Source organism: Calliphora vicina, chromosome 3 (genome assembly GCF_958450345.1).
Source record: "Calliphora vicina chromosome 3, idCalVici1.1, whole genome shotgun sequence".
Taxonomy (NCBI): Eukaryota; Metazoa; Arthropoda; class Insecta; order Diptera; family Calliphoridae; genus Calliphora; species Calliphora vicina.
The window spans coordinates 125,676,372-125,702,948 of NC_088782.1; the positions used below are offsets into that span (position 1 = coordinate 125,676,372).

Sequence of the window (26,577 nt, forward strand, 5' to 3'; positions counted from 1 at the left end):
TATATTTTCAGCAACTTAAGAAATACGTGAATTCATAGTTGACATTTTAAAGATGCCAAAGCTTGCAGAGAGCACAACGAACGAGCACAGACACCAAGCAATTCAAAAGACAATGTTTAAGAAATACTAAAATAAAGAAAGAGTTTGCAGCAGAGGGAATTAGAGAAGAGGGAGAGAGTAAAACTTAAAATTATCCTTTACTTGTTACGAATGAGCTTCATTTTCTTATTATTCCCCTAAGGGAGGTAAATGTGTAGCGCAGAGGAGGTGTTAGAGAGTGAGTGTGTAGATTGTCTGTGAATGAATGAGTTTAACTAAAAACAATTGCGGTACTTTAAGACACAATTGTCAAAAGTTCAAACAAAACTTCTCTACGATTAAGCTGCAACACCAACTCATGCCACTGCTGTTTAAGGCAATGATGTGCCTGCTGTAGTAAGTGTAGTAAATTGTAGAGTATTGTACTATATATGAGTTGTGATAAATTCACTGACACCATAACACCAGCACAGTGGCTGGCTGTTGTTGTCATTTAAGCAATTTTTTTTATTTGTATGACTGTTGTCTTTTTTTTTATTTTATATATATTATTATTTTTGTTTAAAGCTAAAAAAACAGTTGCCTTAGTTAGAGACACTCTTAGACATTCGTATAATCCTTGGGGTCCTGTTTTTATTATATGAGCATGGTGTGTGTGTGTTTAGGGAGGGGGGGAAACAAAGTATTTGACATTTGTCAGCGCGCATTTCTGTGTTTAAATAAGCTCAAGTGGCTGTCAGTAATATTGCACAAGATGAGTCTTATGCCAGCAGCCAACCAAACAGCTCTCACGCATTTGCTTGGCTGTGTTAAAGTGGCTGAAACTGTACGGTTGTGTTGAAATGTTAAAGGGTTAAGTAAATTAGTTATTAGCCTTGTAAATAGGCCTGTTTAGTCTTAAGCATTCTTCTGAGTTTGTTTTCGTTTGTTTCAGCTCAAACTACAGCTAATTGTTAATTAGTGTCAGCATCAGTTATTCCCTTTTTAACGAAAGCAGTCAAGAAAATATAGTATATTTTTAGGCTGTTATTATTGTATTGTTAAATTGTTATGCTGCGTATTTACCCAAGTTGTTTGCAAAACATTTTTTTTAACGTTAAGCCGGAAATAAAAACAAACAATTTTAATGTTTATAAAATATTTAAAAGTACATGAATACTTTTTTCTTTTAGTCTTAAGATATTTTTCTTATTTTTATTTGCTGCTTGTAAACATCTTTTGTTAGCATTAAAGGTTTGCTTCACTAAGTTGTGAGGTTTTCATGGCCGGAAACCAAGCGTCAAAAGTTTTCTTATGCCTTATGGAATTGAAGTGTTAATTAATATTGAAAAGGATAAAAGTTTTTGACTTTCATTCTTTGCTTTGTGTGTGTTTTTTTCCCTACTCCTCTATCTTTCTCTCTATTTCACTCACTCTCAACAAATTACCCAAGAAAATTGAAAAAGGCTATAGGCGAATTAAATAATGCCAGCTACAAAGTAAGAAAACGTAAGAATATATATGTACACAGTTTTTGAATAGTAACCGGATATTATTATAAAAAAACAAGAAAAAGTGGTAATAGATTTTTTAAAAAAGGTAATTATCCTTTATCAAATAAAGTAAAAGAATTTTTTTTTTATTTTTTTCAACAAATTTAAATCTATTGTTGCTGATATTCTTGCTTTTTAATATAAAAGGTCAATGGGTTTTAAGTATCTTTATTTTTTTTAGCACAAACTCATAGAAATTGTGAAAAATTATGGAGGAACAAAGGTAACAAAAACGATTTTATACAGATACATAAGTAGTGTCTGGCCAGGGATAATGTTAATGTTTAAAGCGTGATTATTTTTTTTATATTTTATAACTTTGCCAAGGTTTTTTGAGAATCAAGCTAAAGGTGCGAATAAAAATAGACAAATTTAAAGTTTTATTTTTAACAGACATTATTATTTTCATACAAAGACTTGTATTTTTAAGTAGATTTAATATTAAGCGAAACATTTTGGGAAAATTTTAAATTTTAAAGAACTTGTTCATATATCCTTTTTTCGGGAGTAACAATTTATCAGATTTTTTTTTATTGATATATATTCAATGATCATAGAAATCTTTAATAGAACAAAATTTTCCAAATAGGATTTAAATCTAAAAATTTTAATCAGTTTAAAATATTTTAAAGACGATTTTTTTTGAATTTTTTTACACAAAAACTTGTATTTTAAATGCTATTTTCTATAAAGTGAAAAATTTTTTAAAAAATGTTAGTTTTGAAAAACTTGTTCATATATCCTTTTTTGTGACATTCATATTTTTCCAGAGTTTCTTATTGATATGTATACAGTGTTAATAGATAACTTCAATGGTATGAAAATTTTAAGGCAATAATAAAATACAAAAATTTGAAACTAGCTAAAATATTTTTACAAAGAGCATTTCCAAATTTTTTCTCATAAAAACTTGTCTATTTAAATCTACTTTCTACTCAAAAAATAATATCTTAAATATTTTGAGAATTAACAAACTTGTTCATATATCCTTTTTTTCAACTTTAATATTTTTATAGAGTTTTTTATGAATTTCAATACATTTATCGTGGAAATCATTATTGGTATGAAGATTTTAGAAAAATATGTAAATTTAAAAATTTTAACTCTTTTGAAATAGGTTTAAAAATAATATTTCTTAAATGTTTTTATATTACAACACGTATCTTTAAGTCTATTTTCTTTAAATAAAAACATTTATTTAATATTGGAAGATGTGAAAAATTTGTCATTATATCCTTTTTTCGACATTAATATTTTACAAGATTTTCTTATAGATATAAATGCTGTGATCTTTTTGTATGAAAATTGTCAAAAATATTGTTCTTTATAAATTTAACCTTAACTAAAACTCGTGGTTATAGATCTACTTTTTACAAAATAAAGTATTTCTTCAATATTTTGAGTTTTGAGAAACTTGTTCATACATACATATCCTTTTTCCGATATTAAAATTTTTATAAATTTCCTTATGAATCCAAATATTGTAATCATAGAAATCTCCATTCTTAAGAGAATTTAAACAAAGTTATATAAAAACTCTGATATTTCGAATAACGGCTTGGTACAGTTATGATTTCTCTGGACATCTTATTTAAATGCAACCCATGATTTTGGTAATATTTTGCTCTGGGATATTTTGAGATTTGTGGAATTCCATGGAACTTATAATATTGGACAGTTGTGTGGTTTTAAATTAGAATATTCCTTTCAAACCAAAAACGCTCAACCAATTAGCTTTCATTAAACTAATTATATGCCTTTCTGTAATGTTAATTTTCTTATCAATACTTGGGACTGCTGAATTTCATGAAATTACCCAAAATCAGTTGCCTACTTTAGGACTTAATTTATTATTAAGCCTACCTATTGCTACATGTTTTAAGCCTGCTGTCTTCTAACTTTTCTGTTTAACTTTTGGAAAATCATGTCTAATTTAACTAATTAGTATATAAAGGAAAAACCAAATGTTTATGTTTTTATTCAATCAGCAATATGTTTATGGGAAAACCTTAGATTTTATCCCTCAATATACTAGATGCCCTGCATAAGAGAGATAGACCATCTTTGGAAAACATTTTCTAATTAATTAAACAAATTGAAGTACATAAAATTGAAATAGTAAAATACATACACGTAAATCCAAAACACACACACAAAACACAGATAGATAGCAATAACACAATATACAATATATAGAACAAAACCAAATAGGATATGAACGTCGACAAACCAGAGACGACTCTTTTACATATAAAATATCGACAACACGCAATTTCTATATAAAATAACTATCTACATTTAACTATCTATCATTTCAACACAACAAGCACTCATACTCTCTTGAACACAAACAATCACATTTAACTGGTCTCCCATACTTCATATAATATTAAAGAAACCTCATTTCAATTAATCAACCACAAAATAACATTTGTAATTAAATTTTCATTAGAACAAACATAAAGAAAAACTGAAAATTTTGAAATGCCACAGGTATAGAAAGAGCTAAAATACACACCTAAACGAACACTAAACCATTCATAAATATACAAACATACTCGTAGTTACAGCCAAACATAAAAATGATTTCTATTATTCATTATAGTCTTCTGGAAAATATTTAAAATGTGTAGTTAACGTGTAAAGTAATTTGAGTTTTAATTATTTATATTTTCAAGAGTTCTTAGCAGGAAAGTAAATAAATAAAAGGGAAATATTTATGTTAATAATACAAAGTGTTGTTCTACACTTTATGTTGTAGCCAGTATTAAAGATTTTTAGGAAAATCTTCAAACAGATTTTCTTAAATTTTAATATTAAATTACAATAATTATTAATTAAATGTTTGACTTTTATAGTTTGTTTGTACATATATTATTTACATAATAAGAAAATCAGTAATTAAAACAATTTATTAGAATAGTTTTATACAATAATATGATAATAAAATTAAAGAGTTAACAAGGTTTAAAGAAATCTTATAAATAAATGAAGATGAGTATAAAATAATTTTCGAAAATGCTAGAATTTAAGAAGTTTATTTTTATTCTAAGGAAGTAACTTCTGTTTTTTAGTCAAATTTTTAAAAACAAAGATGTGTGGTCTTAGGAAATGCTTTTAGTAACAAAATTCTTAAAATATTTTTATAAAAAAACTCGTAGTTTTATGTCTAGTTTCATAAAAGAGGAAAAATATTTTCGAATTTTCAATTTTGAAAAAACCATCCATATATCCTTTTTTTGGCACATCAAATTTTTTAACTATTTTCTTTATTTTTCAAACATATTGATTGAGACAATACTTAATTGTTAAAAGATTTATAAAAATATTGAATTTAAAAATTTAATCTGGTTTAAATAGTTTTTAACGAAAATTTTTCTACATTGTTTTTATTACAAGTCGTGTTTTTGTGTCTAATTTCTTCTAAATTAAAATTTTTTTTCATAATCATAAGAGTTAAAAAAACTAGCCTATATATCCTTTTTTGTAACAACAGATTTTGAACGTCTTTTCTTTATTTCTTAAATATATTGACCATGAAAATTTATATTTATTTTTAGATTTTTAAGAATATAAAATTTTAAAAATTTGACATTGCCTAAAAAGTTGTTAGCAGCAATTTTTCTAAAATGTTTTCTTCTTACAGGTCGTATTTTTGTGTCTAGTTTTTATAAAATTAAAATTTTTTTAACATTTTCTGATTTGAAAAACTTATTGATATATCCTTTTTTTGTCACATAATATTTTGACATATTTTTATAATTTCTAACATATATTGATCAAGTGAAACTCTATTTGTTTTAAAATTTTTTAAAATATTTAAATTTAAGAATTTGCCCTGATCGAAAATGTATTTAACAGCAATTTTAGTATATTATTTTCTTATTACAAGTTGTAGTTTTGTATCTAGTTTCTATAAAATTAAAAATTTTGCGAATATCTTGTGATTTGAGAAACTTATCGATATATCCTTTTTTGTCACATAAAATCTTTTACATCTTTTCATAATTTCTTAAATATATTGATGAAGTGAATCTTTTTTGTTTTATGATTTTGAAAAATATTTAAATTTAGGAATTTGCCTTGATTGAAAAAGTTCTTAACAGCAAGTTTTCCAGATTTTTTTGTCTATAGTTTCCTGAAATTTAAATATTTGTATCTTCAGGTTTCAAAAACTTTTTTGCAAAATCAAATTTTTGACATATTTTCATAATTTGTGAAATATATTGTTCAAGAGAATATATAATTGTTTTGCGATTTCTAAAAATATTCAAATTTAAAAAATTTATGAACAGGAATTTTTTCAAACATTTTTTTATAGAAAAGTCGTGTTTTTACAGCTACTTGCTATAAAATGAATAATTGTTTTAAAATTTTTAGATTTCAAAAAATCCTTGTTTGTATTTTTTTCGTGTTTTCTTCATTTTTTCAAAGTGTTTTTTTTTTGGGTTTTAGGATGTTAGAGGTTGTCTCAATTTTTTCCCATAATTTTTTTTGTACTGAACCGATTTGGTTGATTTTCAATACCGAACTGCTTAGGCCAATGATTCACATTTCCTTGTAAATATCGTTTATTTATGTTGTTTATTTCGGAAGTGAGAGTGTTTTACACATACTGTTAGTGAGATAAAATATCATTGATTGTTTAATGAATATTTCACGTCATGAAGAACTTATATAAACCCATATTTTGGTGGTTGAGTTTATAAAATTTGTTTTTTTTATTGTGATTTAAAACCTCGGAAGAATGAGCCTTTTGAATTTAAACAACCGTTTGTTTATAAATATTTATATCCTTTTGATTGTATTGCCTATATTATTTATATAATACTTTCTTTCCAATGTCCTTTTGTGTAAAGATATGTCTCCCTACCTCCTTTCAAATTAAACCTTTGTTTTTTATTATTTACAAATCCTTGCCATAAATAACTAACCATCACTCCTCTTTGTTTTTTTTTGTGAACAAAACTATTATATCTTACATAAGCTACTAAAGTTTCAAACAAGTTCAGTTCAATACAGTCTTATGGTCACAAAAGGTTATGAAATTGGAATTTATTTTTGTGTCGTAACAAATGAAACCATTACCCAACTAAAATAAACTGAAAAGCCAAGGGAAACAAGTAAGACATAAAGGAAATATAATATAGTGATATAAGCACAACAACATATGTTGGTTACCTAAAGTAGACCTTAACAATATAACGTAAATTGGCTAGATAATTGTCAATTGAGGAAATAGAAAGCACACAACTGCTAACCATAATAAATATTGTAAAATGTTTAAGACAAAGAAGGTAAGCAGCAAACTTAGTTAGATAAGCTAAGGAGTAAACCTTTTTAAAAAGAAAGGACAATAAATGCCATTAATATAGCAACAAATATATAAATGCAGATATAACACCTTGTCTGTTTAAAAACCAAATCAAAACACCTCATAGACCACCCTCAACCATATACAAATAATAGCCCCCAAGAACAAATTAAGGCTGGCCAAAAGTTTACTGCAAAAAAAGGGACTCTAAACAATGATAAAAATGCAAAGCACGTTTTCTTGAGTACAACGGGCACATGTGACTTGTGCACCTATGTGCACTAGAAAGTTCAAAAGGAAAGTTAAGAGTTAAGTGCCATACAATACGTGGCTAGAGCCTGCTTATAACGACAATACATGCAGCCCTATAAAGATGGCAAAATAAAACAGGATTTTTACACTAAGTTAGTTAGACTTATATGTAGTTGGCCAGACATACAACAATTTCCTACAATTACCATACAATACCTTAACGTTTAAATAAAAACACAAAGATAAGCTTAAGGCTGATGATACCCAAGAACTATTAAAATGGCAACAGCAGAAAAGAAAAAAAAAACAATTCCCCCAAAACACAACACAAAAAAAAAACGAAAAATAAGAGAAAAGGACTGGCAGATTTTTGTCAGTTGTTAAAAATTGCCATGACGATGATGCTGCTGCTGCTGCCATCATATAGCAAAACAATAAAACTGAATGAACATATTAAAGACCATTAGGCTCATATAGACAACTAAAGTGGCTTCGTTGTGGCCCGTTTTACCTAGACTTATTTTTGTGTGTGTTTTCTCTTTTACTCCTTTTGAATGCTGTTGTTACAACATAAACGTTATAAGGATAATAATTGCATGTTTAACTGCCTTCCTTTGCTCCAGCTGTGCCAGTCCAGGGCCACGCCAAAGAAGTCATTAACGCTATGATGTCTTTTTAGTATTTCACATGTTGTTTGCAACCCTTCCCTGCTCCTCTACAGTATAGGAAACCAAAACGAAAACAAGCTTTAGTTACAACACAAATAGGATGCTGGTGGTTAAAAGCAATTTCATCTCTATGCCATATAAAAACACAAACCATATGAAGCACAAAAAAAGAAGAAAAATCTTGACTCTAGGGTAAAATTGAAATTGTTAACCACATAAAATTACAGGTTATTTTTAAAAAAAAAGCCCGACAGAACCTAGAAAAATGTAAAACATGACTTTTGCTTTAAATGCTGCCCTCACATATACAACACAACTAAAATGTCTATAAAAGAAAAAAAATAGAAAAATATTTCTATATGATAAGAAACAGCAGCACAAGAGAAAGCATGAGTTAACAAAAGACAGACAGTTTACTAATTGTATAGTTTTTTTTTTGTTTTTTTAACAGAAAAAAATAATAATAATCTAGAAAAAATGCCAGACAAGTAATTGTATTTTAAATAAATATAAAAAAAAATTTAACAAAAATATAACAATTTTTTTTTGCTCTCCCCTGACTATGGTTGAAAAACAACACAGCAACTTGTTTTCTGACATTTACTGTGTTGCTGTAAGCATTGACATGTAAATTGCCATTTAATGACTGACAAATGTAAAGAAAATATAACAATAATGTAGTGGAAACAAGAATTTTTTTTTTGTTGTTGTTTCAGTTTTATTTTCCTAGACAAGAAAATCAATTTTCCTAAATTACAGCCAACAATTGGCAACAAATTAAGGAAAATTTAAAAAATGTCTAAAAAAAGGATATGTGGCGTGCTAAGGAATTAAAAGGTTAACAATAAAAATCAATTTGAATTTTAAATTAAGATAAAACACTACATTCGATTTTGTAATTGAACTCGAACATTTTCTTAAGGAACCTAGAAAAATATTAAGTTTTTTTTAAAAAAAAATAAAAAAATTTAAACTTAGTTTTTAATAGCTAGATCATCTTAGAATTTTATAAGTACCCAAAATATATATAGTTGTGTAGGTCAATGATGAATATTTTGATATGAAACAAATAAAAACGAATTTTTGAAAGACATGTTCAACTTAATTAATGCTTTTGAACAAAACATTTACATATTTTTTTTAGTTTTGAAACAATTTTTAAAAAAGGATATATGGTGGGTAATTAAAATATGAGGAGAATTAAAAAAATCATTAAGGATATTAACTAATGTTAAAATTCCACTTTATTTTTAATACAAATTTTGGAAAATTTTCTAAAAGGATGTAACAAATTTTTATATTTCTATAATAAATTTAAAACATTTTCAATTTTATTTTAAGAACTCACATTGTTCTTAACAAGAAAATAAAAATAACTAAAAATTTAGTAAAATTTAAGTAATTTTGAAATTTTTTTTGAAAAAAGGATATATGGCGGGTAAGAAAGCTATGGGGAAAAGAATAAAACTTGTTAAAAATATTAAATTAGGATAATATACTACGTTCGTTTTAATAAAAATTTTGGAAAACTTCCCACAAGAATTAAGAAAAATTTTAAAGTTTTATAAAAAATACCAAAAAATTTTTTTATTAAATTTAAGCAACTAAGATACTGATTTAATTATAAAAGGATAATACTTTAAAATTGTGTTATTTTGAAAATTTAAAAAAGGATATATGACGGGTTACAAAAATATAAGGAATTAATCCAAAATGATTATAAATATGAAATAACTATAGAGTTTTAAGTTCTTTTTAGTAAATAATTTGGAAAATTTTCCATAAGGATTAGAAATAATTTTAAAATTTCATAAAAAATACAAACAAAATTTAATTTTATTTAAGGAACTAATAAAGTGAAATAATTATAAGCGGATAATATTAGAAAATTAGGTGATTTTGTAAATTATAAAAAAAGGATATATGACAGCCACTAAAAATAGTAACATAAGGGAAAAAAATTTTAACAGTAGTTGTTTATTTTTAAAGTCTACGTTCTTTTCAACAAAAATTTCGAAGATTTTTTCAAAAATAATTAAAAATATTTAAATATTTTATACAAAAAAATAAAAATTTTGAAGTTTATTTAAAGATCTTAGAATTATGCTAAATAATAAAACAAATGCATTGAAAATTACATTAATTTTAAAAACTTTGCAAAAAAGGATATATGGCAGCCAATGAAAGTTTTAGAAATAGAAAAAAATTACTTTGCATAATAAATCTCCATCAAATAATACCTTCATAATGATGAAAAAGTTCATTATGAACTTACCAATTGGGGAAAATTTTTTAAAAAAGGTAGAAAATTTCACAAAATCCATATTTTTGAGATTTTAAACTATTATCGCATAAATAATAAAATATATTTGGGGTATAAATAAAATATAGCTAAAAGTATAGGTATAATAAGGGATAATGGGCTCTTTAAGCTAAATGCTTTCATTTAGAATCAATGATAGCTGAGAATTATGTAACGAAATATTTCATTTAAATTTATGAATTTATTATATTAAAATAAGCAGTTTTTTTAAAAAAAATCATACATTCTTACTCAATATTTGAATTCAACACATTTTTAATCATGATTTTAAACAAACTGTTTTATTACCTATAATTGTTTAGTAGTTTCATTTTAGTTAAAAGCAACAAAAATGCTTAAATGTTTGTTGTGTTGTGGTGTGTGTGTAACTGTATTTATTATTTACAAAATTTTTGTTTAACAAGAAAAGATTTTGAGACAATAAAAGTATTTAAGCTTGAACAATTTTCCAACAATTAAATAAATAACTTTTCTTGTTAATCTGGTAATTTTGCGTTCTTATTTTTTGTTCATTTTTACTCTTAGATTAAGTGTGTAATGTTCTTTTTAAATTAAATTGTATGTCTGTATTGTTTTTAGTAATTAATGCTATATAGAAAATTTGTTAATTTCAAAATACGAAACATTTACTAAATCAATATTTTTTCCATCTATTTTCTACTTTTTTTCTTTTTTTTTTGTGCTCTACCAAAAAATAAACTGACAAAATTTCTAAATATCAAAAAAAAAATTATGAAAAAAAATCGTACTTAAACACAAAACACAATTGGCGCTCTCTTTTTTAATTAATTTAATTAATCAAAACAATAAAAAAATAATAATGAAAAAAAAAATATTGAATTGGTTTATTATGATTTTATTACCAATGTTTTCCTTTAATTTTTTTCTTCTTTTGTTTTTAAAATATTTATGCAAAATTTTTGCTCGCTCGCGTTTTGTTTTATAACAAAAAAAAAAAACAAATTTTTTCCAACACTTTTACACTTTTTTCTAAAAAAAAATTCAAAAAACTTTGTGAAATTATTTAAAAAAAAAAAAAACATTTAATTGTTTGTCAATTGCATTTAATATATTTTACAAATATTTATTAAACTTAAACTATAAAATTTATCAATGTTGTAATATTTTGTTTTTATTTTTGTTAAACAATTTTTTTGTAAATGTTTTTGTTGTTGTTTTACAATTTTACAAAAACTAAATATTTAATAATAAATAATAATAAACGTAATATCAATGTTGTTACTTGTATTGAGCGTTTTGTTGTTGTTTTATTAAACAAAAAAAAACTGCATTGAAATTTGTTTTTTTTATTATTCTCTTAAATGACATATTTTAAATTAATACTTTGTTATGTAAACATTAATGTTAATGCGGGCTGACTTTTTGTATTTGCCGTAATTAAATTTTTTATTCCCTTTTTATTATTTATTTTATCTTTATATCTCCTTGTCTTTCTCTCTCGTTTAACCAAACCCTTATGCAAAACCAAATTTGTTAAATTTTAATTTTAAAAATTGATTTTTTTTTTTATTTTTTTCTATTTTTATGATGAACCTCACCTCTTCCCCACATCCATGTATTGTAATATTTATTATTGTTTTTGTATGCCGTTGTTGTTTTGAAAAAAAAAAAACTATACTCTTAACCATCAACCAACCAACAAACCAAACGAAACCAAAAATCATCCAAAACCAAACCAACTCCATCATCATATATATTCCTCACTTATGTACCACCACACCTATACCACTTGTACTCGTACCACCACCACCACCAAACACCACCAATACTACTACTACTCTAACTACTACTGCTACTACTACAAATAAACAGAGCATAATATAGATCGCAAACTATTCGTTGGCATGTTGAGTAAACAACAAACCGAAGAGGATGTTAGACAAATTTTTAATCCCTTTGGCACTATAGAGGAGTGTACCATACTCAGAGGTCCGGACGGTGCTAGCAAGGGTAAGTACTTTTTATTTTTTTCTTCTCTTTTTCTAAAATTCTTTTCAATACAACATAATAAAGTAACAAATGCAAAAATAAAATGATTAGTAAATAAAGTGTTAAAGTGAAGAAGGGCTTAAGATATAAAACTTTCAAATTACCTAGATTTCAGAGGCAAATATCTAAAAGATCAAGCTCAAATAATAATAAATTCAAATTAAATTAAACCAGCTATTAATTGCATTTTTTCGAAAAATCTACTGCTTATAGTATTTTTTTTAGAATTAGTTATTTGTATTAAATTTTTCTGAGAATTTTGTGAAATTTGCTATTTATAGTAAATTTTCTAAGAAGTTGCTATTTATAATAAATTTTCTAAGAATTTCCTATTTATATTAAATTTTCTGAGAATTTGCTATTCATAGTAAATTTTCTGAGAATTTGCTATTTATATTAAATTTTCTAAGAATTTCCTATTTATAGTAAATTTTCGGAGAATTTGCTATTCATAGTAAATTTTCTGAGAATTTCCTATTTATAGAAAATTTTCTGAGAATTTGTAATTTATAATACATTTTCTGAGAATTTGCTATTTGTAGTAAATTTTCTGAGAATTTGCTATTTATAAAAAATTTTCTGAGAATTTTTAATTTATAATACATTTTCTGAGAATTTGCTATTTGTAGTAAATTTTCTGAAAATTTGCTATTTATAAAAAAATGTCTGACAATTTGCTATTTATAGTAAATTTTCTGAGAATTTGCTATTTTAAGTAAATCTTCTGATAATTTGCTATTTTAAGTAAATTTTCTTAGAATTTGCTATTTTAAGTAAATTTTCTGAGAATTTGCTATTTTAAGTAAATTTTCCAAAAATTTGATATTTATAGTAAATTTTCAAAAAAATTGCTATTTATAGTAAATTTTCAAAAAAATAGCTATTTATAGTAAATTTTCCAAAAAATTGCTATTTATAGTAAATTTTCAAAAAAATTGCTATTTATAGTAAATTTTGTGAGAATTTTAAATTTTTAGTAAATTTTCAAAAATTTGCTATTTATAGTAAATTTTCAAAAATTTGCGATTTATAGTAAATTTTCTGAGAATTGCTATTTATAGTAAATTTTCTGAGAATTGCTATTTATAGTAAATTTTCTGAGAATTTTCTATTTATAGAAAATTTTTTTAGAATCTGCTATTTATAGAAAATTGTTTAAGAATCTGCTATTTATAGAAAATTTTTTGAAAATTTGTTATTTATAGTAAATTTTCTGAAAATCTGCTATTTGTTGTAAATTTTCTTAGAATTTGCTATTTATAGTAAATTTTCTAAGAATTTTCTATCTATAGTAAAATTTCTGAGAATTTGCTATTTATAGTTAATTTTCTGAGATTTTGCTATTTATAGTAAATTTTCCGAAAATCTGCTATTCTCTAAATATAGCAAAATATTAAAGTTTTTAATCCCTTCTTCACTCCAACACATCATGTATTTGTTTAGTTAAAAATATAACAAATACTATACAAAAAAATCTAACTTTGTTAAAAATTTTCTTTTTTTTAACAAATATTTTATTGCTACCAACATCTATACAGTATCTCTATTTTTGTAATTGTTTAGAACAGCTCGTTTTTGATGTTGTTTCCTTTTTTAAACAAAAAAAAAAAATAGATATCTATTTGTTTTACTTGTATGTTTTTACTTATTCACTGCAATTTTTTCATGTGTATGAAGTATACCAAGTTGAAGTTATTAAAGTAGTTTTTTTTTCTGTTTGTGTGTATAAGTGTGCGAATATGCATGTATGTGTGTATATTGCACTACAGAAGTATATTGTTTTTAATTAAAACTACAAACAATAAGAATAGTAGCAAAATCCTGCTAAACAACAAAAATAAAATGTATAAAATGAAAAAGAAATACAGAATACTTTAAAAAAAACTAGACATAAAAGGAATAACTTAAACAAAAGGATAAGTACAAAATTTTGAGTAGGTTAACAAAAGGACGTATACAAGTGGTTAAAAGAAAATAGACGTTTTAATATATATAAAAAAAAACAAATGAAAGTTTCAATTTGTGTAATATAATAAATATACCCTCCCCTAAAAGTAGACTGTGTTAAATTATCAAAAGTTTAGATTCAGGTTAGTTTGGACTTATCTTCGACAGATCAATAGACCTAAAATGATTATGTGAAATATAATACTTAAAGTTAAATTATACATCTGATTGTGACCTAAAAGTAGGCAATTAATTTCTATTTTTCCATTATCTTAAGTAAGACTCTATTATTTGAAAACATATTAAATTCTTTCCAAATAATTTACTTAAATCTATTCCCTCATTTCACATTTCTTAAAGTTTTATGCTTTCAAATTTGTTATTTAATTTTTTTGATTTCAAGGAAAATACATGAAATAAAAACTCATCTATAGCTTTATGCAAAACTTTTGCAATAACTGCTTACTCACACTCATGCAAATTTAAATATATGTGTAGCAAAAAAAAAAAAAAAAAAAGAACTTAGTTTCTGTTATTGTTATGTACTACATGTATTTGTAGTTGTAGATGCAATGTAATTGTTATTGTTATGTTTGTGATTATTTTAAGGTTCAATGCACAGCTGTGTATGAAAGATAAAATTGCAGTGGTTATGATTATAATATACAAATACAAATATATTTACACACAAACTTTAATACATATAGATGGATACCCATACTAAGGTCATAATATTAATATTAAGTTTTGATGTAAACTAGGGGAGAGAGATATAGAAAACATCAAAACTTAAGGCATGGAGCTGGTAAACATGACTAGAATATTTAAAAAGTATAAACTTCAATATGAAGAAATTTCAAATTAAAAAAAATATATATAAGGATGTTAGAATATAATACGACTGGTAGTAGTAGTAGTATTGAATAGAAAAGCTTAAATAATATCAAAATCATCTTTATTTTTCGGTATTTTGCTATTTTTTGGAAAATTCTGCTATTTATAGTAAATTTTCTGAGAATTTGCTATTTATAGAAAATTTTCTGGAAATTTGCTATTTATAATCAATTTTTTGAGAATTTGCTATTTATAGTAAATTTTTGGAGAATTTGCTATTTATAGTAAATTTTCTGAGAATTTGCTATTTATAGAAAATTTTCTGAGAATTTGCTATTTATAGTAAATTTTCTGAGAATTTGCTATTTATAGTAAATTTTCTGAGAATTTGCTATTTATAGTAAATTTTCTGAGAATTTGCTATTTATAGTAAACTTTTTGGAAACTTGCTATTTATAGTAAACTTTTTGGAGATGTGATATTTATAGTAAATTTTCTTGAATAAACTTAATGGAAATTTGCTATTTATAGTAAACTTCCTGGAAATCTTCTATTTTCGTTTTATAGCTATTTATAATAAATTTTCTGGAAATTTTCTATTTATAGTAAATTTTCTGGAAATTTGCTATTTATAATACATTTTCTGAGAATTTTCTATTTATAGTAAATTTTCTGGAAATTTGCTATTTTCTATTTATATTAAATTTTAAAGAAATTTGCTATTTATACTAAATTTTCTGGAAATTTGCTATTTTTGTTTATAGTAAATTTTATGGAAATATGCTATCTATAGTAAATTTCCTATTTATAATAAATTTTCAGGAAATTTCGTCTTTATAGAAAATTTTTCGAGTATTTTCTATTTATAGTAAGTTTTCTGGAAATTTGCTATTTACAGTAAATTTTCTGGAAATTTGCTATTTACATAATTTTCTATTTATAGTAAATTTTCTGGAAATTTGCTATTTTCTATGTATAGCTATTTATAGTAAATTTTCAGATAATTTGATATTTATAAAAAATTTGCTATTTATAGTAAATTTCCACAAAATCTGCTATTAATAGCAAGTTTTCTAAAAAAAAGTGCTATTTATAGGAAATTCTTCGAACAGTTGCCATTTATATTCAATTTCTTATATATTTCTGAAGATTTTTTTACTCCTAAGACTTATAGCTTTAACTTTAAGCAATTTTATAACAATTTTCCAAATATTACTTAGATTAAAGTTCAGTTTTGTTTAAAAGAAAATCAAATTTTTTTGTTAAAACTTTTCTTCAGTCATTTAGTGTTACTGCCATTTGGTAATAATGATTAGATGGTTGTAGTACATTTTAGCTTTTTGATCAAGAAAACTTCACTCATTGATTAGAATATTCAAATCTACTAAAATGTAAAGGACTATAGTAACTTGCACACACCTACATACACTCATATGTATATGGAAATGTGACGAGATGTATACTACTAGGTGCCATCTAACACCAATAGCTAGAAAACTAACACACACACACTACTACGTGTGTAAAGGCTCAAATACATGCTGATTATCATATGTCTAAATGCTTTAGTGGGAATTTCGTATGTATGTAAGCATGAATTTTTAAGCAATTGTCTACAGTTGCAAAATACTACCTACTACTTAATAACATACACAGTCGTACTTACAGAGAGTCAGACAGACAGTCAGTTAGTGCAAAGACACTAAATAAAGTGTTGAAATATCTCAACCATAGTAGAAAATTTTGTTGATGTTGTATTGTCTACTACTTAGAGCAACACAACTACTACTACTACTACTATTATTGCAGCAAGTACTTGTACACTTTTGTATTGCATAGTTGTTGAGTATTTTCATCTAGAGTATAAAAATGACATGTTGCTTGATACTCAATGAGTTTTCATGTCATTTACCAAACACACTTCTAGCCCATACATAAATACACATACATTTCATTGTCCACACCATTTCCAATTGAATTTCAGAAGCGTATAATTGGATTTCAGAAATTTCTGAATGTATTTCAGTAATTTCCAATTAAATTTCAGAATTTTCTAATTGAATTTCATTAATTTTCAATTGAATTTCAGAATTTTCAATAGAATTTCAGTAATTTCCAATTAAATTTCAGAATTTTCTAATTGTATTTCAAAACTTTCCAATTATATTTCAGAAATTTCTAATAGAAATACAAATGGAAATTTCTGAAGTACAAATATAAAATGTTGAAATACAATACAAATTCAAAAATCTTCAATACAACTGGAAGTTTCTGAAATAAATTAGAAATTTCTAAAATTCAATTATACAATTCTGAAATTCAATTGGAAATTACTGAAATTCAATTGGAAATTTCTGAAATAAATTTAGAAAATTTTGAAATTCTATTGGAAATGGTGTCTATGGTGTAAGAGAGAGATCGTTGGAAAAACTACACATGTACATTTATATTAACAACAAGACAGACACGTTATTTTCGAATTTGCATAAGTAGCGTTACAATATTGTGCGAGAGTTTGTGTGTGTGTGTGTGTTTGATGAGTATAGTGTTGAGGAATTGTATTTCATCATTTGACTAAAGAGTGCTGACAGTAATCTGATGAAATGAGAGGCCTTATTCCCTTTTTAAAACGTCAAATAAGTCTAGAACTAAAAAAAACGCACAACAGAAAAGAAAATTATACAAGCTGCTTTAACTCGTATTCATGTAGTCGTAACGTACATAAGTTACAAAATGACTGTGTGACTGACTGGCTGTTAGCTGGATGGATGTGTGTGTGCGTGTGTGTGTTTGAAAATTGCCTTGCATTTAAGGCATTTTAAATTATTCAACAACGTCTTGTGTTTTGTGCAAGCGAATGTGCTTATATGTGTCTATGTAAAGACAAGTACTTTGAATAAATTAGCAGAAAACTGAAAATGCATCATCATACAGCTCAACTCATCTCCAGCTTGCATAGAATTTAAACTCTCTCTCTCTCTGTCTCATACACACAGCCTCACTTACAATCAACCATAATACAATTTAATTTGCATACCAAAGTCAAAATGGTTAATTGCGTAAAACGTTTAAGGGTTTTAATTAAAAAAGAAAGTTTAACAGCAAGTACATTCAAAAAAGGAATGGCAAAGAAACCACAAACAAAAATCAGGAAATTTTCTTTTTATTACGGAGCTTAGGAAATTTTATTGTAGATTTACAAATCATTCTTAAAGGTCAGGAGATTTGATTCATAATCGCACACATAAAGTAGACAGTGGACAAATATGTTAAGGATACATTTTCTGATAACTGCTATTTATAGTAAATTTTCTAAAAATCTGCTGTTTATAGTAAATTTTTTAAAATTCAGCTATTTATAGTAAATTTTCAAAAAAAAAATGCTATTTATAGTAAATTTTCTGAATTTACTATTTATAGTAAATTTTCTGAATTTACTATTTATAGTAAATTTTCTGAATTTACTATTTTAAATTTTTGGAGAATTTGCTATTTATAGTAAATTTTCCAATATCTGCTATTTATAGTAAATTTTCAAAAAAAATATGCTATTTTAAATTTTCTGAGCATTTTCTGTTTATAGTAAACTTTTTGAGAAATTGCTATTTACAAATCTGCTATTAATAGCAAATTTTCCATAAATCTGCTATTTATCAAATTCTACACAAATCTGCTATTTATAGTAAATTTATTTAACAATGTACTATTTTTGAAAATTTTCCAAAAAGCTGCTAATAATAGAAAAATTTTACGAAAATCTGCTATTTCAGTCAATTTTCAAAAAATCTGCTATTTATTGTAAATTTTCAGAAAATATGGTATAAATTTTTGGAAAATATAGCAAATTTTACAAAAAATATTATTTAGAGTAAATTGTATAAAAATCAGATATTTTTTGTAAAATTGAGAAAAATCTGTTATTTAGGTTAATTTTTTAAAATCTGCTATTTATAGTAAATTTTCAGAAAATCAACATTTCCAAAAATTTGCTATTGATAGAAAAATTTTCCAAAAATCTGCTATTAATAGCAAATTTTACAAATTTTTCGATAACTCTTCTATAAGAGCAAAATATAACAATAATTTTTTTAGAAAATCAAAGGTATCTATAACTTTTCTATAGAAAAACAAAGTTATCGATAGATGTTCTATAGAAAATCAGAATTGTAATTTATAAAAGAAAACTTTTCTATGGAAAATTTAAGTTATCGAAAACTTTCTATACTTATATTTTTACAATTCTATGTCTGTCGTATATCATACTCTTTATACCCTAAAAGTATACATTATTCCTTAACATCATGGTTTTTATTGCAATATATCCCACAATTACAAAACTTTTTTGCTACATTATACACATTTAAATATTTAATAAACTTCAACTCGGCAAAACTATTATTGCCATTTTTATTTTCCAAACAATAAATAACAAAAATTCCATTATATCACATGACAAAAAAAAAGAAAACAATAAGCCACCACACCTTAAATTTTATAGTCATTCGACTACCTGTTGTTTTGTAATGCACAAAACAATTTCCATATAATATGATCGTTATAAAACGCTGCCATATACTAATACAACAAAAATTTACAAAATATCTACTCGTATGTAGAACCAAACTACTCATAACTGTCACTTGAAACTTAAAACAAAGTTGCACAGAGTATTTGTTGAAATAATAGCAAACAAACAACAACTGAAACTAAATAAAAAAAATTAAAAATTTCAAAGCTTTATAGTAATGTGAAACTTTTTCTTGCCATTATTATGCATACACACACAAGCTCTAAATTTCAACAGCAATTATGGCTGAAAAACAATAAATTTTAAATACAACACCAGCAATAACACCCTTCCTTTAATTCAAACGAAAAAAGAAATAAACAAAACCCTTTTATTTCCTTTTTTTATAATTTTTGTAGAAATTTTTGTATTTTAATATCATCATGTCATTTTTTTATACTCTTTTTTATGACATAATTTGAATATACCCAGTTTTTACTACAAACGGAAGTGGTTACCCTTATGAGTGTGTGTGAGTGAAGTGAATTTATAAGTGTGTATGCGTTGCTGCTGTTTGAGCTGCAAAAGTGATAAATAATAAAAAAAAATATTTAATTATAGGTAGGAGTTGTACAATATTAAATTAAAATGTAAAATGATAAACTAACAATTGCTTTAAGCCAGGGGTGGGTTAGGGTTTAGCTTGTTTTTTTCCATTCTTTAATTGATTTCATTATTTTTTCCTTGAAATTTATGGCCGTTTATAAAATTGTTACATGTCATAAGATAATAAACTAAATAATAAAAAACATATACATATATGTATGTTATATAGATATAGAGTTTTAATTAAATTTAAATTGCATACTTCAAGGCGAGATAAGAATCGCATATAAAAACATATTAGAAGTAAATTGAAATGTTACATTATTAAAAAAAAAAAGAATAGTAATATTGTGTGAATAAAAATGTCATGTTTTTTTATTGTTGAAAGGAAAATGCCAACAATTAGCTTTTATTGAAAACAAACAAAAAGATATCTACATTGATAAGTCACAGGCATTTTAATTTTTAACAACAATTTAACTTGTTTTAAAGGAAAATACTGTTATCTATAACTTTTCCAATGAAAATAAAGTTATCGATAACTATTCTAGAGAAACATAAAGTTATCGATTAGTTTTCTATAGAAATTAAAGTTTATCGATAACTTATCTATAGTTTTTGAAAGCTATCGATATGTTTTCTTTACAAAATTTAAAGTAATCGATAAATTTTCTATAGAAAATTTAAAGTTATCGATAACTTTTCTATAAAAATTTCAAGTTATCGATAACTATTCTTTAGAAAAAGAAAGTTTTCAATAACTTTTCTATAGAAAATTTAAAGTTATCGATAACTTTTCTATAGAAAATTTAAAGTTATCGATAACTTTTCTATAGAAAATTTAAAGCTATCTATAACTTTTCTATAGAAAATCTAAAGTTATCGACAACTTTTCTATAGAAAATTTAAAGCTATCGATAACTTTTCTATAGAAAATCTAAAGTTATCGACAACTTTTCTTTAGAAAATCTAAGGTTATCGACAACTTTTCTTTAGAAAATCTAAAGTTATCGACAACTTTTCTTTAGAAAATTTAAAGTTATCGACAACTTTTCTTTACAAAATTTAAAGTTATCTATAAGTTTTCTTAAGACAAATTTTAATTATCGATAAGTTTTCTTTAGAATTTGAAAGTTATAGATAAATTTTCTATAGAAATTTAAAGTTATCGATAACTTTTCTATGGAAATTGAATGTTATCGATAAGTTTTCTGTAGAATTTAAAAGTTATCGATAACTTTTCTATGGAAATTTAAAGTTATCGATACATTTATATTTTCTATAGAACAAAGTTCTATAAATTAATGATTATTTTTCTATAGAAATCAACTGGTGTTCATAACTTTTCTATATAAATTTAAAGTTATTGATAATTTATCTGTACCAATTTTAAGTTAATGATAACAGAGCTTTAAAACTGTAAGTTTTCGATTATATTTGTATAGAAAGTTGAGTTATCAATAGATTTGAAAAGAAAACTTAAGCTATTAATTAAATTTTTTCTCAATTCTTTTTTTTTGTCCAAAATTTTTCTAAAGTTTTTTTTTTTAATTGAATTGCTTCCTTGTGGTCTCACTTCTATCTTTAATTTGAAATTGATGTATTATTTACAATTTGATAATCATTATGGTCTATTTTGGCGCCAAATTCTTGTAAATTTATTGCCTATTTTCAGGCTATTAAATAGATTTTAGTATAACATTAAATTAAAGTCATATTTTATTAATGAAACTTTGAAATATTTCAGTTATGTTAGTATATTACTTCAGTTGTTAAATAATAAAAGCTTAATGCGAAAACTTTTTAATTTATTTTCACATAACAAAGCTAAAATATTAAAAAAATCTTAACCATTTGCAAGTTATTGATTTCCTGTTATCTTTATTAAAGAAATTACTACTTTTAAATCAAGTTGTATTTATCGACTACATGGCCTACTTTTAGAAATTATTAGTACTTCATTTAATACTTCAGTTATTGACAACTAAATTAGCTAATTTGTTAATTAAATCAATTTTTGATTTATTTATTATTAATTCAATTTAATATTGCCTAATTTAAGGCTTTAATTTATTAATTCACATTAATTCAGCACAACCTTTTTAAGCTCCCACTCATTACAAAACAAATTAATGACCATGAAAATTTAAATATTATTATTGCCTGCTTTTAGGCTTTAATTTATAAAAATCACATATTTTATGACGTTTTTTTTTTAAATAATTTCTTTTTTATTATTTGTAGCTGCTCATTTAATGCCTTTTGTTGTTGTATGTATTAAACAAGCAATTAATTTCCGTTTGAAAATCAATTTTAAATACTTTATCATACATATAGATTGGTCCTTGTACAGGATAAATCACATTATATAACTATACAACCAAGGCAATTACTTTAATTATACTCTAAAGTATTTTCAATATTATGTTTTCGGTTTTTTTGTTGGATTTTTTAAATATTTTCCCAAAAAAAAAAATAAAAAAAAAACAATTGACCACACAACCTTATTACAGTATTTATATTGTAACAGAGAAAAATTAATGTTGTGTGTATTTGGGCGTATGTATATATGTTTGAGTGTGTATGTATAAGAGTTAACGCCGTTAAGTTTGGTTATATACATACATAATTCATTTTGAATCATTAACATTTATATGCTGATGATGAGGTGCCAGCATCACATTAACTCTTTCAGTATATAAAAAGGAAATGATACAAAACAAAAGTAAATACTCAAGTATATATGTACTTAGTTTTGTATATATGTATACAGTATATGTGTATGCCTTAAATGCTATGTAAATGACAGAGTTTAAGTTTAATACCATAAAGGTTATTTTTTGCACAAAAATACAATACAAATATGTGTAAACTTTTTTTTGCATTATTATTTTTTTATTTGAATATAAGGAAGAGTGCGGAAATGTTGCCACGAAAATAAAAATAATTTTTAATTTTCATCTGCTTTTAATTAAAACTGAAAACTTGCAAATTAAATCAGTAACACACAGCAGAGAAAACTGAGAACTACATATACATACAAACATACAAACATACATACATATTCACATTTTTCTTTCATCATTGTCATCATGTTAATGATGATGATTGTAATGTTGTTGTGGAAATAGTGGCAAGAGTAAGAGCAAAAGAGAGTTAAGTTCAGTTTTTCCATATGTTGTATCAGTATCCTGCTGCTGCTGTTGTTGCCTTTTGGCATACATGAAATCGTGTCCTTTTTTTTTTGTTCTGTCTGTAGTGCATGTAATTATTTTTACATTTTTATATATTATTTTCGTTTAATGTGTTTCTTTTTTATGTGTGAATATTGTGTAACAAAAGCCATACAAGTTTATAGCCATTGGTAGTAATTGTTTAAGACAAATAACTAGCTGCTACGAAATAAGCATGTTGTTGAATTTTTGTTCTTTGAAGTTTAAGTATAAGTAATTAAGTGATATTTTGTTTGTAGGATATACATATACATATCTTAAAACATTAAAGGTTCTTACATATGGAAAACTGTATAACAACCTTCAGTATTGAAAAAATTAATTGGAATCTGTTAAAGAAATCAATGAATTTGTCTCCAAAGAAAATTATTTTGTAATTTGCGAAGTTTAGAAAACTCTTCACAAATGCTTTAAATATATTTAAACATTGAGCCAAATTAATTTTCTTGTCCTTTTATAACCTTCAACTTTTATAAATCTTGAAAAAAATTAAATAAATAACTTTTTTAATCATCTTTGAAAAAAAGGATATATGGACAGCATTTAAATGAATAGGCCGATTTTAAAATTTCTTTTAGCAATATATTAATGAGACTAAACTACATTCATGTACCAAATTTAAGAAAATTCGCTTCATATTTAGACGATCTATCAAATTTTTATTGCTTAAACTTAATTTGAAAAAATTATTTTTGCAACTAAAATTGTTATAAAACTTTAATATAGCCAAAAATTATGAGCATACTTATTTTTAAATAACTTCGAAAAAAAGGATATATGGAACAGTTTTAATATATTACAGCTATTGAAAAAATAATTTAAGCTATGTATTTAGAGTACTTAAAGACATTCATTTGCCAAATTTCAGGGAATTCGAATAATATTTACCAAATCTACAGCAGATTTTTAACTTAAAATTTATGGAAAAAATTATTTTTTCAAAGTAAAATTAAATAATTGCCTATAATATTGCAAAAAGTTGTTAAAAGAAAAATGTTTAAGCTGTATTGAAATAAAGGATATATGAACAACTTCTATAATATTCATTAAAATTTAATAAAATTTTAGTCAAATATAGAAGACATTAATCTACGTTAATTTTGTTAGTTTAATTGTAATCACCTGAAATTTAAGGATTTTAGACCAAAATTTTGGAGGAAAATAAAGATATTTAAGAAAAATGTTTAGCTAATTTCAAGGCCCATGGCAGTTCATCTATAAAACACCTATAGAATCTCATTTGAAATAATATTGAAAAAAGTATATATACACAACTTCTATAAATTTCAACCAAATTTCATAAAATTTGTTATCAATTAAAGATAACATTATTCTACGTTCAGTTTGTTACTTTAATTTCAATCACGATTAATTTAAGAATTTTACAGCATAATTTTGTGGGAAAATATAAATATTTAAAAATTTAATTTGATATAATATTGGATACTTTTCAACAACCTATTGCAATATTTAGGTTTGTGGCCGTTTTGTTAATACTTTACTCTCCCTTTTATTTTCTTTACTTTACTGCCTATTTATATTCCTCATTTTACACCCTCTTATGTCTGCCAGTAAAAAAAAAAAAAAAACTACCAGCAAATTGAACCTGTCACCTTTAGTTTGTTTAACATGCCTAATTAAAGACTCCAACTACCCACAACTTATAATCATAATTTGCTGTAATAATAGTCATTCAAGTAGAAAGCCAAAGAAAACCAAACCATTATAAATACATATCTAACACAAGGTATTTTATTTTTTTTTCAATAATCCCTTATAAAATATAATTGAATATAACATAATTTTTCCAAGCATACTTAAAGGCTGACAAGAACAAAAGAAAAGCTAATAAAGTGTAGTAATCTATTATTAATTTGGTTAAAAAGGGCAAGACATGGGTCTAACTAAAAAAGGACCAAAGTAATAATATAATTTAATTATTACAAACTACTTACTTACTTAAATAAATAAATTTTCCAAAAACCTTAAGAGAGTACAATTTTTCTTAAATTTTCCCAAAAGATATAAAAGACTTGTTTGTGTTAACCTTGTTTAAGTATTTACTTTTTGTCTGCAGCGGATATCAGCTTAAATGTATAGTTATATAGAGTTACATAGTATGTGTGTGTAGGTGTATAAATTTAATTTCCGTTTTTAATACTTTAGTTTTATAATTTTTTTCTAGTTATCTGTCTTTTTTTGGTATGTAAACACTTTATTACTATTTTCCTTTAGACGGGTTGTGTTATATTTTTTCTAGCTCTTTCTGAAATAAAAGTTCATAAAGTTTTTGTTTCTTTTTTCGTTTTTTTCTGGTTTAGATTTTTAATCTTTTGATGATGGTGTTGTTGGGTTGTTGGTTATCAATATGAAAACGCCCTTTTATTAAACGCCTTGTGGTTTTCTTTTTTTTTATTGTATATTGTACTTCAACAAATATTTGTTTTTATAACCCTGGACAACGTCATCCTTATACACCAAAAGTAACACTTTACTCTGGTTTTACCAGCCATAGTTTTTCAATGAAACCTTAAACCGTCTAACGAGTATTTTCTGTATTGGCCACAAAATTTCACATCTAGGAAAAATGTGTTAATAAAGCACACTTGTGCTGGAAAGTTTCATATGAGTATACAAGTACATCATGTACTTTTTCATTAACACAGCGTAGTTTTTCCTAGTTCTTTTTTTCCAATTTTAATCTTAAGGTTTGCTATTACTTTTTACTTAGTTTTGCCCAAAAAAAAAAACTCATTACTTTTCCAGCCAACATGTGGTCTTGTTTTGAAATTAAGACATGGCTCATATTCCTTAAAGCAAACAACTCCTCCTCCACCTTCTGTGTAAAGCAGTATGAGTTTTTGTTAAATGTTTTCATTAGCCTGAGTTTTGTGTTTGCGTACACGTTTTTAGCATTTATTAGTTTGCCAGAGCTCATTTTGTTCTTTTCAGAGGCATGTCATATGATGATGATTTCGGTTTTAATTTAACATGTTTTTTTTTCATCTTTTACAACATGAATGAAAACAAGAGTTAAAGGACAATAAAAAAGTGTGAATAAGTATAAGAGTTGACGTTTTAATTGCACTGTTGACATATGTTTGGAAGTATAGCATTAAAAATATATAAACAAATAGAAAAAATTGATAATTTTTTGTAATAAGAAAAAAAGGATATATGTATAAAGAAAATGTACCAGATTGAAGTGATTTGAAGGATTACAAGGAGGTCATTCAACAACATTCGTTTAATAAATTTGAGAAATTTCTGAGATAGTGTAAAGGATTTATCGCAAATTTGTATTGGAATTTA

At 24.6% G+C, this 26,577-nt stretch overlaps 1 protein-coding gene across 11 annotated transcripts in view; it reads left to right on the forward strand.

The window, feature by feature from the left end:
* Positions 1-26,577, forward strand: part of bru3 (bruno 3) — a 339,939-nt gene that overhangs the window by 167,725 nt on the left and 145,637 nt on the right. For 8 of the 11 annotated variants that reach the window (XM_065502873.1, XM_065502872.1, XM_065502868.1 and 5 more), the window contains one exon: positions 11,962-12,099. The exons of the other annotated variants lie outside the window; for them this stretch is intronic. In XM_065502873.1, coding sequence (XP_065358945.1) covers positions 11,962-12,099 — 138 coding nt within the window. The remainder of the gene's footprint in view (positions 1-11,961; positions 12,100-26,577) is intronic. 11 annotated transcript variants of the gene reach the window in all.